This window comes from Elephantulus edwardii, unplaced genomic scaffold (assembly GCF_000299155.1).
Source record: "Elephantulus edwardii isolate Elephantulus edwardi_28Jun2011 unplaced genomic scaffold, EleEdw1.0 scaffold00072, whole genome shotgun sequence".
Lineage (NCBI taxonomy): Eukaryota > Metazoa > Chordata > Mammalia > Macroscelidea > Macroscelididae > Elephantulus > Elephantulus edwardii.
In genome coordinates this window covers 423747-439442 of record NW_006399822.1, presented here as the reverse complement: position 1 = coordinate 439442, position 15696 = coordinate 423747, and the positions used below count along the sequence as shown (strand labels likewise).

Here is a 15696-nt window from a genome sequence, read left to right as displayed (position 1 = left end):
TGGCCACAGGAGGAAGTGGCTGTGGCTGGGGGCCAGGATATGGGTGTGAGAGCCCTCCTGGGTGCCTGCCCTATCTCCCCACAACTCATCCCTCCCAGCCAGAGACCCCAGGGCAGGGCCGTGCTTCTTAGGGGACAGTTGGCATCAGTGTGGAGGCCACAGGTGAAGGGACGCAGAGCCCTGAGAAGGCCTGGGACCACGTTCAGGGATCTGAACCGCTGTCCTTGCTCCAAGCGTGTGGTGTAAGAGGGGCCAGGGAATGAGGTCATCTCCTCCCCACTCCCGCCCCACGTCTTCACAAGCGCTTTTATCTTGTCCTTGGCCGTCCAAATGGCCCCCGACACCCCTTACAAGCTGCTCTGCACCCCTGATGCACCATCAAAAGGGTCTTTATCAGACCAGCCTCAGCATCTTCCTGGGGGCGATCAGAAAAAACGGGGAGGAGGGGCCCGAGAACGGGAGGGGTTTGAGGGCACGGAGGAGCCAGGCTGGGTGCACGGCTGGTTCAGTGGGACCCGCGGCAGCTGAGAAAGGCAGTGGACGTCAGCAAGTCAGCTCTTCCTTGACCCTTTGAGTGAGTCTCCAGCAGCCTGGGCCATGTGGGTCCTGGGGTTGTCTGAGGTCATGAAATGTTTCCCCACAGCAATTGTTCCAATAAACATCTGTGCCTCTTAGAGCCAGATGACACCTCTGAGGGTGACTGTTCAGGGAGTGAGTGCCTGCTGCCCACTGCCATTGAGAGGGGCCACTAGGCCCCCATCATTACCCCACCATCACCCTGGTCCCCAGCCTCTGGTTCCGGCCCTTTCCTTGCAGACACTGTTGGGGGAGGTGTCCCTGGCCCCAGTGACCTCTTTGATGCCAAGCCAGGAGTAGGTACACTGTGGGCCTGCCTTCTGCCTGACCTTGACCTTCTCCCCCTCCATCCTTCCTCCACTCCTGCCCTTCTGACCCCTCCCCGCAGGTCCACTTGGCCTGGCAGCCAGCCGCACTGCAGTTAGGGTTGTTTATGGAAACCGCTTGACCGAGGGTTTGGGGTTCAGGGCTGGGGTGCTGGTCCCTGACCCAGCAGACTGACCACCACTCCATGCCCCAGTTGCCCACCCATCAAGCCTCAGCTGGGCTGGAAGATCTTTAAAACTGGCAGCACTGCTCTGGGCCCAGACTGCCCCTGTCCCAGCTGGGTCTCCCATCACCTGGGCCCCCTCCCTAGCTGCTTGCAGGCCCCGCCATGGCCTGAGCCGCCCTCTGCTTGGCCAGTGGGAAAGCCCAAACCTGTTACTATTTTCTGCTATCGACCTTATCTGGTGCTGTGTGCACCAGGAGGCCTGGGTCTCTTGGCACGGTGCTGCCCCCACCCGCTGCCCAGGCCGGGTCAGAAACTGCCTCCCAGGCAGCCTGGCAGCTCTCCCTGTTCCCCAGGCCTCCCTGCAAACCCCAAGGCCTTCCCCTTCCCCCACACCCCTTTTTTCCCCGCTGCCCCTCACAGCTAGCCCCAGACATTTTCTCCTCCACCCCTACTGTATACCCGCCTCTTCCATGCTCCTGGGGACTCGCACGTCCAACCCTGCCCAGCCCAGGTGTGGCACCTCCCCAAAACATGGAGATGCCCACTGGGGTCCCCAACAAACGTGACCAACCATCCAATGAGGAGACGAGGCTGCCCGAGGCCTGAAAGGCACTTCCTGAGCCCAGTTGCTGGTATGCTGCTGCTCTCCCTACCCACTCACCCATCACCTCCTCCAGGAAGCCTTCCCCACAAGGGCTCCCACTTTGCTTTCATGGCTATGGCTGTATGTGGAGTTTCACTTTGAGGGGGCACCTCAGGCACTGCTGGGCAGCAGGGCCCAGCACAGGGTCAGGCCCAGAGGGCCCTGGGATAGCTTGATGAGTACGTGAATAAGTGAGCGAGTGACCGAGGAAGGGAGGAAGGGAGGGGGTGACGAGTGAATGACGGACTTGAACTGGTGAAGGAAGAGGCCATGCAGAAGCTGGCCTGTGCCCCTGTGGGCAGGTGTGCCCACCCAGGAGGCTGGGGGTTGGGGACAGGATGTCCTTGTCTCCGTGTCCGGTCAGCAGGGCTTGCAGGGGTGGGCTGGGCTGGTGGGTCAGCCCTGTCCAGGGGAGCATGGGCAGGGGGCTGGTAGTGGACGTGCAGACAGACAGAGCTGCCCAGGAATGGGCTCAGGGTCAGGAGGACTGAGCCAGCAAAGGGCTTGTTCCCTGTATCTCTGGCTGTGTGAGGCACAGTAACCTCAGGTCAAGGGCAGTTTGTGGGGCCCTTACCCAAAGGCACACAGCCGGGAAGTCCTGACGGGGCTCCCCCAGGTCTCCAGTGGACCTCTCCACCTGGCCTGCAGGTCCACAGGCTGGGCATTGACCACTCTACCAGTGACCATTCAGGCTCAGAAGAGAAGGGGTCCCCACATCTGTCAAAATCGGCTGGAATGCATGAAGGGAGCCGGGGTCCCCACCCCCCAGAGCCGCCTCATAATTCCATTTTAAAAGCATGAAGAAAGGGGGTTGATGGAGCACCGCTATCAGCACCAAGCCAATATGCAAACTATCTCAGCCCATCAAATAGTCATTATGTTTGCATTTCACTCCCGCGTCCGCTTAATGAGCGGGAGACGGATCCACGTGCGGGTATCTGCTCGTCCTGATAACCGAGGGGCTCGGGGCACCGCGGGGGTGGCTCCCACTGGCCAGCACCCCCACCACACCCCAGGTGGGTCCGCATCATGCCTCTCTGTGGGATTGCAGGACTAGGCAATGTCCAGTGGCCTGGTAGAGCGGGGTGCTTCGGGGACGGGGACAGGAGGCGGGGGTCTGAGGGCGACCCTGCTTCTGTGCACCGCTCAGCCCTCCCCCTCGATGATGCCACGTCAGCTTACCCTCGGCCTCAGTTTCCTCATCTGCTAAGTAGGCATCACTCAGACTTACCTCTTGGGATATCAGAAGGCTCAGGGCTGGAAGAAACTGGCCTGTGGGGAAGCATCATTGCAGGCTGCCTCCCTCTGCCCTGCCGCCACCCCCTTCTCCACCCATGTCCCCTCACTGTCCTCTCATGCTCCACCCATGTACCCACAGCTTGGCCTCCACTCCCTCACACCTCCCCCTGCCCTGTGTCCTGGGACCCCCCCCCCCAACCCTCTGAGCCTCAATTTCCTCACCTTGAGGTAGAGATGCGTGATCAGCCTCCCTGGTTTTGCAGAGAACCTCAAATTAGTCTTCAGCTTTTCCACGATAGATGGGGAAAAGATGTGGTTGTCAAAGATCTTTCACTTAGCTCCACAGTCAACACCATGGTAACCACAGTCAAGAACTGAAATGGCAAGTTCCGTCTGAAAATGGGACAGTGAATAAGGATGACAGAAGGATAGAGGCCTTTGAGCCGGGGTGTTGAGGAAGAGTGCTGAGCATCCCATGGACGGCCGAAAGAAAGCAGGGCTGTCCTGGAGCAGGTTCCACCTGGGAGCCCCTGCGAGGCCAGGCTTGGTCTCACATGCTGGGGGCATGCTTTCAGAGGGCCGGCCCCTGGGAAGAGACACCGTGCCTGGAAAGGTGGTGGCTCAGCGAGGAAGAGGAGGCCCTTCAGTGAGCCGGGCTGGCAGTGACGGCGGCAGAGGGCTCGCGCGTGGCCGGGATGGAGGGGATGGGCTCAGTCGTGCCCTCATTCACGGGGGCTTCCTGAGTTGGAGCCCACTCCACGCCACCTCACGAGACATCTTAGTAACGTCCAGGGCCCCCAAGCCCCGGCCATTTGTCCTGACTCACAGACGCCCTGCAGGACAGAGGGGAACTGCCCCGGGGTTCCCATGGCTGAAGCCGATTGGCTTGTCCAGCAGCTGCTGGGCTCAAACCCTGGACCTCTTTCTTAGCAGCCAGCGTGACTTAACCACAGTGCCCGGTATACAGCCAGAGCTTAACACTAGGCAGTGCCCACGCCCGTGTCCCAAGCCCTGGTGGGCGGTGGTCAGAGGGTTCCTGGTGGGGGGACAGCTTCTGGATTAAACCAGAACACCTCCCTCCATATTTCCCTCTGCAGATGGGGAGACTGAGGCACAAAGGTTACTGCAAGGACACCGTAACCGACTGGCCATGGGCAGGGGCCTCTGCAGGGATGATAATATATAGGGCTCCCTGGAGGGCCAGCAGTGGTCTCCCCCCAGCACAGGACATTCCCACAATCCCAGGCCAGTGCAGCCAGGTCAGTGGAGAGCCTGGAAGCCCCCTCCCCGCCGTCGTCCAGGGGCTGCAGGGTCAGGTGCAGGCCGGGATGTGGTGGGTGCTGTGAGCCGAGGCGGCGTGGGTGCCCCCTGCACCTCCCGTTGGCAGCGTGGGAGCCTTGCTGACGGCCGGGCGTCTCGCGTTATCGGCGCCGTTCTAATTGTGCGGGTGCCGGAATTAGCAGCATTAGAATAAATTGCCTGGCAGCCCGTTTCTCCACGCTCATCACAGCGGCTTTGTGTGGCGCCTCTGTCGCTGCCAGCATGCCTGCTGCGGGCCTGGGCGCCCTGGGTGGGAGGGCCCCCCAGGTGGGCACCTCGCATTGGGCCGCAGTGAGTGGGGGGTGCGTCTGCTGTTACAGCCAGCACCTGTCCGCCCCATGGACCCCTGCAGGAAGGTGTCCTCGTCCCTATTTATCAGAGGTGACAAGGTCTGAAGCCCGTGGCTGATCAGGTGGAGGGCACAGAGGGCTTCCCAGCCTCCGCACCTCTGCAGCCAGAGTAGGAAGGGCCATGGACGGTGCGGGGCTTCGGGGAGTGGGCCAGCCACAGGCAGCATGGCCCCCAGGTCCCCCACCTCAGCCCTGCTGCCGGGCCCTGACACGCGCCGGGAGGTCACGGCGGGCCAGGCACCACCTCCATCCAGTCAGGGAGTGCCCGTCCTGTGTGGTCTGCACCCAGCCTCCTGTTTTATGATGTTGAGGTGCCTGAGGAGGCGGGCACTGAGGGGGCCCCACAACCAGGAGACAGAGGGCCGCAGCTGGGACACCCTCTGCCTGGACCCCTGTGTGGCTCCCCTTGCCACTGGATCCACATGCTCCTCCTCCGGGCCACTGAGGTCACCACGGCCTGACCCCTGGCCTTCTCGTATCCTCAACTCCCCCAACATCCGTCTTCTACCCATCCGCCTTGCTCAGGACCCCTGCTTGGACTGGGCCCAGGCTGTCCCTGCTGCCACCCTCAGGTGTCCCTCTGCTGGTTCTTGGCTTGTCATTGTTTGAGGTGGAGCCCACTTACCTCCCCCTCTGTGTGTCCAGGCACTGCTGGACTTGGGTGTCCCCCTATGGCCCAAGAAGCTGGCTAAGGTCTAAGCAGATGAAAACCCCGCTCTCACGCTCCCCCCTGTGTCTGAATCCATGTGTGTGAACCAAAGTGGGAACATCTCAGTCCACTGGACACGGTCCCTCGGGCGTGGCTGCGTGCTGGCCTGGCCCTGGTGGCTGGGGGCTCGCCCTTGCAGAGCATCTGAGCTGAAGTCTCAACATGACGGGTGGTCAGGGGTGTCCACAGGCCTGTCTGCCACCCTTGGTAAATGGGCACAGAGGGAGGATGAAGACAGGGGAGGGGGATTCTGTGCCCCTCCAGGCTCTGCTGCCAGGCTGCCGCTGGGAAGGGAGCGAGGAGCTGGAGAGCTAGCCCTACAGTCCCTCACACCCTCTCTGTACCCACAGGTTCCCCCTGCGAGATGGAGGCCGGAGAAGAGGCTCCGGCCATGGACACAGGCCTCGCAGAAAGGGAGTCAGCCCCTGCAGCTGAGGCCGCAGCACAGCCCGAGCTCCTGGCACAGCCCGAGGCCCCGAGCCCTTCTGGAGGAGGTGAGTGGGGCACGCACCCATGCTCACTGGGGTCTTCTGGCAGCTCTGTCCTCATGGGGTCTCAGTTTGCATATCTGTGAAGGAGGTGCTGTAGACTGCTCTCCCCGATGGGGGGCAGGGAGAACCTGGGGTCTCCCGTCCAGGGATCTGTACCCAGAACACCTGTAGTGACTGGGGAGTGGAGTCGGACACCCCTGCAGCAGGTGGTCACATGGGCACACCCTAGCCTCCGTTGACTCTCTGCAGTAGGCTGACAAAGTCATCCTTGGTGGTGAGCCCAGCGCTGGCTGTATGAGCAAAGCCCAGAGAGGGTAAGTGGCTGACCCAGCGTCACACAGCTGCCAGAGCCCCAAAGGCACCCAGGGCTGAGGCCTGACCCCCTTGGTCACCTGGATGCAGATGGCCCAACCGTTTAAACCTCACCTAGGCACGTCGGAACTCTCCCAGGCCTTCCTCGCAGTAAGGGGCACTTTTCAGAGCAGGCCTTGAGGGGAGAGCGACCTGAGAGCGGGTGACCTCAGACCTCAATTGCTGAACCCAAACCAGGGAGGCTGAGTGGTGGTGCCAGGAATTCGGCCCCCTGTTTTTCTGTTGGGGACACTGAGTGCAGGGTCACACAGGCCCCTTCCCAGTCGGCCACTGTGACCTTACATCCGCCCATTTGACAACTTGGAGCCTGAGTCACCCCCCCGTCCCCCAACAGCTGACAGAGGAGACACGGTTCTGCCTCCGGGGTGCTAAGTGGGTGTGTGCAGGACTGATGGACGGGAGGCGAGGTTCACAGGGACCGTCTCTAAGGAGACGACACTGCAGAGATGGAGGCCATGTGGGGCTGCCACGTCCTACACGTGCACACACACGTGGGCAGACCGGCCTGGCTGCAGAGGCAGGAGACCTCAGAGCGGCCTTGACCCTGGGAGGTGGAGGGTGCCTCCCTCGCTGGACCCGCCACTCCATTCTCAGCTTCCCTCTCTCGCAGGCCTGGTGGCCAGCACAAGGACGTCCTGGGTTGCTAAGCAAAAGTGTGAGGGTTTGAATCTACCAGTTGCTTCTTGGGAGAAAGCGAGGTGTTCCTCTGCTGTCAGGGTCACAGCGGGACCTGCTGACGCCACGCGGTGAGGCCACACTGACTTGGGCAGCCCGCTGAGTTAGGGTTGTCGTTTGCCATCAAGTCAGAACTGACTCCTCGCTGACCCCACCATAGCTATACATTAAGCGGGAGAAAATTACCTGTCTTTCTCCTGAGGAGCGGCTGGGAGATTTGAACCAGCTGTCTTTGCATTGGTGGCACAGTTCCTTACCACTAGGCCACCAGGGCTCCGTGTGTGTGTGTGTGTGTGTGTGTGTGTGTGTGTGTGTGTGTGTGTGTAACTCATTGTGGTCGAGGCAGAACCCACTCCTGGCTGACCGTCTGGCAGGTCGCCCGGTGTGAGTCACGTGCCAGTCACGTGACAGGAGATTGCCTGGCATTCTCCCCAGGAGCGCTGGAGGATTTGAACCAGCAGAGTGGCATGACTTTGGGTTAGCCGGCAGCTCCCTGTGGCTACTCCACCAGTTTCACACCAAAATGAGGGGGAAATAAAGAGCCTCAGGGCCCCCACTAGGGCAGCTCCAGCCCGCTTGCCAGTGCAGGGTGCTGGGTACTTGGGCTGAGCGTAGGTGTGCGTGTGCCATGGTGTGGTGGACGTGTGGGCTGTTCGCAGCAGTGGGGACAGCAGGCGCAGGCGACACCATGCTGGCCTTGTCTTGGGGGCTCTGTCTGCCAGGCACCATCGCTTTGAGAAGGAACTGGTCCCACGGGAAGGGGCTGTGGGTTGGGAGGGCCTCAGCCGTCCCAGGAGCTGGCCCTGGTATAGTGGAAACATGGGACACTGTTGCCTCACATAGAAGCAACAGAAGCAAGCCCTGGCCGGCTGGACCTGCCTTATTCTGCCACATCCTGCAGCTGGCCTGCATGGCTCCCCCAGGCTGCAGTGAGCTGGGGCCGGAGCGCACCCCACAGCTCCCCGGAGCAGCCTGCAGCCCTGGCCAGCAGGTCAGATGGCCGCTGCATGGGCCTGGCCTCTGGCTGTGGTTCACCCACTGTGCCTTTCTCATGCCCGCCCACATCGCCTGGGCTCTGGCGAATGTAGGCCTCGGGGAGCCGCACTGCCCGCCCACAGCCACGCCTCTGATGGTTCGACTCCACCAGCGGCCTGAGGAGGAGGCTGGCTAGCCCTTCCTGTGTGGTTCCCAGCCCCCAAACACCGCTGGAGGGTCAGCGCTCGGGAGCTGACAGTTTCCTGTCTGTAGAGCAGGACAGGCCAGGCGGTGCCGTCCCATCACCTGCCATGGCCGCCCCCTGGAAGCACAGTGGCAGCCGGGGTGGGCGGACAGGGCTGCCAAAGGGCAGTGGCTCCTGGCGGATGGACTCTGCCCGGAGCCCAGGCCTCGTATCTGATGGGGAGCGGGGCTCCCTGGCGGGCGAGGCCGAGAGCGAGCTGGGAAAGGTGGCCAACGCTGTACCTGGCACAGGCAGCGGCGATAAAGCGACGATGGGCAGATAAGACGGCGCGGGAGCAGTTTCTGCTGCTCGAACGGGCCCGGCTCGGCTCCCGCGCGGTGCCTGGGCCCGGGTGCCAGCCACTTTGATTTATAGCCAAAAATAATAGGACTTTTATACCGTGTGATTGATTTATTTGATGTTAATCATGGTCCTTATCAGTGTATTAATAATCTGCCGGGCGTGTGACGTCACGGCGGGGGGGAGCTTTATGGGAGCTCATCGATTGGGGGCCTCGCTGGTTATCAGACTGGCTGGGAAGGCAAATATGCCCTTTGGGCTGGAATTGGGTGCGGGGCCCGCGGGGGATGAGGAAACGGGGGCTGAGGCCCAAGTGTGGTGGCCTGGGCGTGCCAGAGGCCAGCCTGCCCTCTAATTATTAACAGCAGCCGAAGCAGGGAATGAGGGGTGGAGGTGGTCAGGGGAGCACAGGGGTCAGCCCCCCGTTAGAATGAGCCAAGGCAGGGAGCCTGTGGTCACACATCAGGCTGTGGTCTCTCGACGGGTAGGGTGACCCCTGAGGATGGCAGGGCCATGATGGTGCCTTCTCTCTGCAGACACGGAGTCACCCCCTCCACCACCACCACCACAGCCATCGCCCTCACCCCCAGGAGGCCCTGAGGAGAGTGGGGGACAGGAGCTGGACACGCAGCCAGAGGAGGACGTGGGGACGAGCAGTGCCTGGAGCGGGCCAGGTAACCACAGGGGATGGCGATGCATCCCAGGTGGCCCCGGCTCAGATCTTGGGGTCTCTGAGCTGGTCTCCTGGAGGGGTGGACCTGGTCAGCTGACCTGTGGGGCTGGCACTGTGTGTGCTCAGTGTGGAGCTGTGTCACCTAGACAGGACGTGCACAAGGGGTGGCAGGGGCAGATAGGCTGGGTAGCTGGAGGCAGGGCCTGGCTAGAGGAGTGTGGGCGTGGCAGCGCTCCTGGCTGGCCAGGCTGGAGACAGAGGGCCACATGATGAGGGCCTGGCCATGCTGAGGACACAGGGCAGTGACCTGGACGAGGGCCTGGCCATTCTAGAGGAGAGACAGCCCCACCGATGGGCCTCAAGGCATCACGGATGGGAGCTGGCACTAAATCTGGACAGGAAACCATCCTTGGCAATATTTCTGCCCATCACCCTCACAGCCCAGTGGCAGCTGGGCACCAGCCTTCTCCCCACTTACGATCCATGGCCATAAACCACCACCTGGCACGCTCTGGGAGGGCTAGCACCTGGGTCTCCTTGTCCATAAATAATAACTTGGCGCTGAATGCTGGGCAGCGTTAGGACCATTTCCCTGCTGGGGGCGGCCCTGCAGGAGAGTCCGCCTGTCACAGCCAGGCCAGGACAACCCCAGGGTCCTCAGGCAGATGGGACAGAGGCTGGCACTTAGGGCATCTCCTGCACACGGAAGGTCTGGTGACCCGGTCCTCAGGGAGGTTCAGTTCCAACAGCTGCTCTGCAGACACACAGGCAGTGTCCTCCCGTGCGATTTATGGCCTCCAGAGACCCGCTGGAGGGGCAGCTACAGGCCCTGCCTCTTCAGCCATGAGGTTCTGAGTTTGAGTGGCCGTGGGTCAGCTCCGGGGACCCCAGGGAGCACGCCTGTGGCCTGGGGCCAGACAAGGCTGTGAGCATGTGCTCTGGAAGAGGTTGTGTGGCCTGACAACTGGGGACCAGGCCAAGGGACCCTCCTTTCACTCCACAGACCCCAGGGGCCTCCGAGTGGGCCTCCTGCTGGCTTCTGCTGGCCGATTGCTTGACCGGCTCCTGGTAGGGGATGGAGGAGTGAAGTGTGCGATGGGCTGTGGGGACACACGACCCACTCACAAGGTCCATTCCCATGGCTGAGGGGGTCAGCCCAGAGTGTGTGACCCCACATGTGAGGAAGTTGAGTCCACCTCAGCCCAGACAGGCCATGGGGCTGGCCACTGGGCAGATGGCAGAGAGCCCAGGCAGGACACAAGACACCTCGCCGGCTTCCATTGCCCAGGGTCTGCACAGCCATCAGCCAGTGCACCGAGGGCTGACCCCCGAGGGAAAGGTGGTGACCACCCATTTTACAGGTGAACTCATTCCCCTGGGGGAGGCCTGACTGCCTGGGGCGGGGGCAGCTGTGCTGCAGTTCGGGGCTGGGGGCATGGAGCAGGCTGTGCGATATGTGTCCTGGGCGGAGGTGGGGACTTCTGGACCATGGGCACGATGGGCCGATAACAGCCGCCCGCCAACCGCCATGCCGCCTATCAGCCCCCCACAGGCCCTTATCACGATCCAGCCCAGTGCTTATCTCCAGGCTGCCCGGCCAGTGGGGGCATTAGGATGCCAGGGCCTGGTGAGGCCGGTGGCCCTGAGGGCAGTGGCCAACATGCACCAGGGATGTGTCCCCGTCGCCCTGAAGTGTGGGTGCTCTCTGCCCTCTCCCTGGCCCCTCTCGCTCGTTGCCACCTGTCTCTTCCTTGCTGTGTGTCTGGCTCTATGGTCCCCAGCCTGTCACTACACTTAGGCCTCACTTGTGGTGACAGCACTGGCCCTCCTGTGTGAGGTGCAGGAGAGGAGAGAGACTGTCTTCCAAGTTTCTGATGAACAGAAAGCCCCTCTGGTACATGGAGCAAGGTCCCCCATGGAGCTCAGTGATGCTCCATCCCCCTTCCCCACCCCACCCCCGGCCACCGTCTGCCACTGGGACCCGGCACCACTGCCTCCATGGAGGTCAGCTAAGGCCTCTCTGCACCTGCCCCAAACCAAGGGTGGCCCTTGGTGGGCAAGCTCTTGACTGTCAAGGAGCCCTGTGCCACTCAATGCCTGCCTTCATCCCAGCTCCCCACCCTGCCCAACCCCCAGGGATCCCAAGCAGGGAGGGACTTTGAGTGTCTGTTTTCATTTTGAAGTGACTACATTGTCATCTCCTGCAGCTGAGCCTTGGCAGGTGCCCAGGGAGAAGCAGACCCTGGGCCGTGCAGGGGGGCGGCTGTGTGGCCGCGCTGGGCCTTAGTCTCCCCGTCTGTAAACAGGGAAGCTGTTATGAGGGTGAGAATCCAGGGGTGCAGAGTCTGGCGAGATCCCAGAGCAGAGCAAGGCCCCCGGCCCCCCAGTCTGTCCCTCAGAGAGGGGGACCATCCCAGCACCCTGTGGGAAGACCCAGATGGACTGTCCACACAGGAGCTCAGTCTGGGGCAGGTGGACACGGGCACACAGCCCTCTGAGGCCACCACTGTCCTGCCGACCCTCCAGCCCCTGTCCCCAGCCCACCCGGGCCAGGAGGAAGCAGAGGGCAGGCCTTAGGAAGAAAGATGGTATTTTTATCTTTAAAATGACCTGGTTTGCTGAGGGGCTGCCTAGTTAAAATTCCAATATGCAAATGCCTGATAGCAATAATCTAGAAGCCCCAGCTTCATGCAGTCTCCATTCTCGGAGGATGCAGGCTCCTGAGTGCACAGAGGGACAAGGCAGGGCGGCTCAGAGCTCCACACCAGGTTGAGGAGGGCTGGCTGAGCCCCGGAGTCCTGTCCTGACCCCGTGCCCAGCCCCAGGGGACCTGGCCAGGAGGAAGAGGACTCGCTGGATCCCCGGGTCCTGTCCTGACCCCATGCCTACCCCCAGCAGGTCTGGCCACCACCACCTTCCTGGGGTGCCATCCTACACAGGGTCCAAATGCCAGCTGCTTTCAGAAGCCAGAATTTTGGGTGGAGGGATGGCTGGAGTTCCCCAGTCCTGAAGACCCTGTAGGGATGGCCAGGACCAAGGGAAACTCATATCCCATGCCTGCCTGAGAAGGTGGGCCCCTGGCCCATGCCAGGCAGAGCTGGAACACAGGGTGTGCACGTCAGGGGAGCATGTTGGGCCCCCTCTATGCCTGGAGTCGGGAGGAAATGCCTCTGCTGAAGCTCCCTGAACTACTTCCCACCCTTTACACACAGTCCCTCCCCAGTCCTGCCACCAGCCCAATGAGGGAGGGAGTGCACTCATTTAATGAACCCACTTTTTAGCAAGGAAAACTGAGGCTTCAGTAAAGTAGAGTGGCGTGGCTTGGTCCCAGCTCACAGTGGACAGGGAGCTGGGACTTGAGAGAGGTTTTTCCAGGTAGCGGGTCTCTTCGCTTCACTTTAGCCCACTCCCCACTCCCAGAGGCCACACGCTTCCCTCCAGGAAGGGGGCCTCCTTCACCCGACAATGTCAGCCTGAATTTTTTTCTGGTTGCCACTGTTCACAAGTGAAGTCCGACTCGTTGACGTTGGGTGTTCTGTCCGCTGCAGGTCAGGACATGGCCAGCCAGGCAGCAAGGCCAGGTCTGAGCAGTGGCAAGGACAATACTCTCAGACCTAAAAGCAAAGGACAAAGACCAGTGTGGGGCAAAGGCCCAAGATCCAGAAAGATCCAGAACATGGGGCCTGGTGTGGAGGGGCAGGCAGAGGTGTGGGGCGTGAGGCGTGGGGCCTGGTGTGGAGGGACGGCCCGAGGCATGGGCTATGACGCCTGGTGTAGAGGAACAGGCCAAGGCGTGGGGCGTGGGGTTAGGTGTAGAGTCAGGCAGGTCCTGGGTCTGCTTTCCTCGGTCCACTTTTACCACAGAGTGGCCAGACAAGGAGAGGACTTCAGGGGACCTTGGATCACTTGGAATTTAGGGGGAGCCCAGCCTCCACCCACCCAGGGACCAGGGCTGCTGGCAGCAGGAAGCCCTCACCAAAGTGGGAGTGGAGTGGGCTTTATCTGGGCAGGGCCCCGGCCACTAATCTCCCCGGCCGGAGTCTCTGTGCAAACCTCAGGGTTTGTTATCGGGCGGCGGCTAGGCAGGCGGCCCGTCCTGATGGACAGCAGAGAGATGGGCCGATAGGGTGGTGAGGCCCCCCCACGCCGCGTGTGTGGGTGGGAAAAATCATTTCAGCTATTTTGTGTTATCGGGGTCCAGCGCTGACGTCTGATAGCCCTATTTGTCTTAGATTAACTGTGGGGAGGGACGCAGGGGTCAGCCTCGGGTCAGCTTAGGCGCAGGCCCAGCATTGGCATCCCAGCAGGAGCCAGGGTGTCACAGTGGACCCACTCTTCTAGAGAGAGCACTGCCCAGGGAGGAGCCACCAGACCTGTCCCCAACACTGGTCACGCCCTCGACTCTTCCTTCCTTGCCCCCACCCTGCCCTTGAAGCTGTGCTGGGGGCCTTGGGGGATGAGGCCTGGGCAGCGCTCTCACAGGTTGTCCTCTGGCCTCCAGTAGCTTTGGCCACAGATGTGAGGAGTCCTGGAAGCAGAACTTGGAGGTTGGGGCTCTCCCTCCAGCAGCCAGTGGGGGACCTGAACCCCAGGCTGTGTCCACCACTAGAGCCCCACTGATGGCCACCCTGTCCTGCCTCTCATCCCTGCAACTCCCCCACACAAGTCACTGGGCAGCTTGCCCTCCGGCTGTTGTGGTCACTCCGTGTGGCTGGCCCTGGCCGTGACCTCCACCTCCCCCAGCTGCATCCCACCCCTCCTGGCACACCGAGGCCACCACAGCCCTGGAGACTGCGTCAGGAAGCACTCTTCAGCGGGAGGGAAACTGAGGCATTTGGGCCGCTGCTTCCCTGTAGCCAGTGGTTGCTTGGCTCTGAACAGCCACGAGGCTTGGTCAAGATCCATCTCCCAGGGTCCTTCCTGCTGGGCCAGCCTAGCTCTAACCCTCCAAGGGCCACCAACTTGACTCTAACTGAGACCTCCACCCCTGCAAGGTCCCACAGTCACCCCACAGAGTGATGAGATCACCCCTCCACAGTTACCCCATGGAGTGAAGGGGTCACCTCAGCAGTCACCCGATGGAGTGATGGGGTCACCCCCACAGTCACCCCATGGTGGATGGGCCACCTCGCAGAGTGGTGGGGTTACCCCATAAGACTTTTGAGTACCAGAAGCCAGAAAGAGTCAGGGGGTCAATGAAAGTCAGCATTGTCCCCAAGCTTCCAAATGCTCAAGAACGTCCCCAGTCCCCGCACTTCCCCCTCCTGTCCACACCATCCTAGCTCCACCTTTCTGGTGATCATCCCCACCCCACACCTGGCAGGGATTCTAGAAGGTACACAGTTGGCGCTCAGTAGTGAAGGGCAATGAGTGGATGTGGGCAAGGCTGTATACAGCTGGTGCTCAGTAATGAAGGGTGAAGTGGAAACATGGGCAGGGCTGTACACAGTTGGCGCTCAGTCATGAAGGACGATGTGTGGACATGGGCAGGGAGCCCTCAGAGCTCACAGTGCAGAGCACAGCCGAGCAAAGGTCCTGTGACCACCGGGTATGCACCCTGCTGGGGAACTGACTGGGGCCCATGGACAGAAGGGACGACTCTGGTCAGGAGGCTGCAGCCCAGTCCTGGGAGAGAGGTCCATGGCTAGGTAGGCCCCCCAGCAGGCACTGAGCTGCTCCCATTTTATAGATGAAAAGCCTAAAGTCTAGAGAGGAGCCCCCATCGGCCACAGCCCCGCCCCTGGGGAGTGGGCCTCCCCATCCTCGGTGGCTGGAGCTGAAGCATCCCTCTGCTCCTACCCAACCCTGGGGCACTCTTAGATTCCCTGGGCCCCTTCCTGTGGTGGGAGCCCATGACTGCAAAGGATGAGTGGACAGCAGAGCGCCAGGGAGGAGTGTGTGGTGACCCCATCAAGTGGTGGGCAGGGCCAGGCCTGCCTCCTGCCCCAGACGCCCAGTGCTCTCACCCCACCTTCCAGAAGCAACTACCATGGCCCCCACAGCCTATTAGCTCCACAGGAGCTAATCAAGCCAGCTTCCTCCCCCGCCCTCCTGCTGCTTCCTGTCCCAGCCAGGGCCCCACGTGCACGTGTGTGTACGTGTGTGCATGCACTCTCTGGTTGGCCCCCAGACCCTACATGCAGGCCCCTGAAGCCCTTTCTCCACAGGTCTTCCTCCCTACTTCAGCTGCCCAATCACATGGCCTCCAGGCATTCCCTCCCTATCTGAGCCTACTGCCTCCAGTATGATTGCAGAGGCTCCTGGAGGCTGGGGCATGGGAGACAGCTGTGCTGTGGCCACTGCCACCAGACCCCAACACTGAGGCTGATGCAGGTGCCACCCCCCAGCCCCTGTGGTCCTCAGGTGGCGTTGAGTCAGATCAGAACCCTGTCAATTCTATGCCATACTCACTCACCATGTCCACCACGGTCAAGCAGAGTCTGTCAGTCCATCTCAGGAAGAATCTTCCTTTTTCACTAAGTCCGCCTCTCCTTGCATGATGCTTAGGAAAGGTGTCCCTAGCATGGATGTTAATAGTGGTGCCCAGGGACTAATGCCTTCATGGTGTGTTGCTAGTACCCTCACTATCACTGTTTCTCACAATCATTGTGACAGTGGATACGGCGGTCACTACTG

General features: G+C 61.4%; 1 protein-coding gene across 1 annotated transcript in view; it reads left to right on the top strand.

Moving 5' to 3' along the window:
• The window catches only part of ZFPM1 (zinc finger protein, FOG family member 1), a 40391-nt gene that overhangs the window by 3526 nt on the left and 21169 nt on the right, over positions 1-15696 (top strand). The window contains exons 3-7 of the mRNA XM_006888858.1: positions 510-542; positions 5695-5824; positions 7792-8034; positions 8117-8338; positions 8924-9061. Coding sequence (XP_006888920.1) covers positions 510-542; positions 5695-5824; positions 7792-8034; positions 8117-8338; positions 8924-9061 — 766 coding nt within the window. The remainder of the gene's footprint in view (positions 1-509; positions 543-5694; positions 5825-7791; positions 8035-8116; positions 8339-8923; positions 9062-15696) is intronic.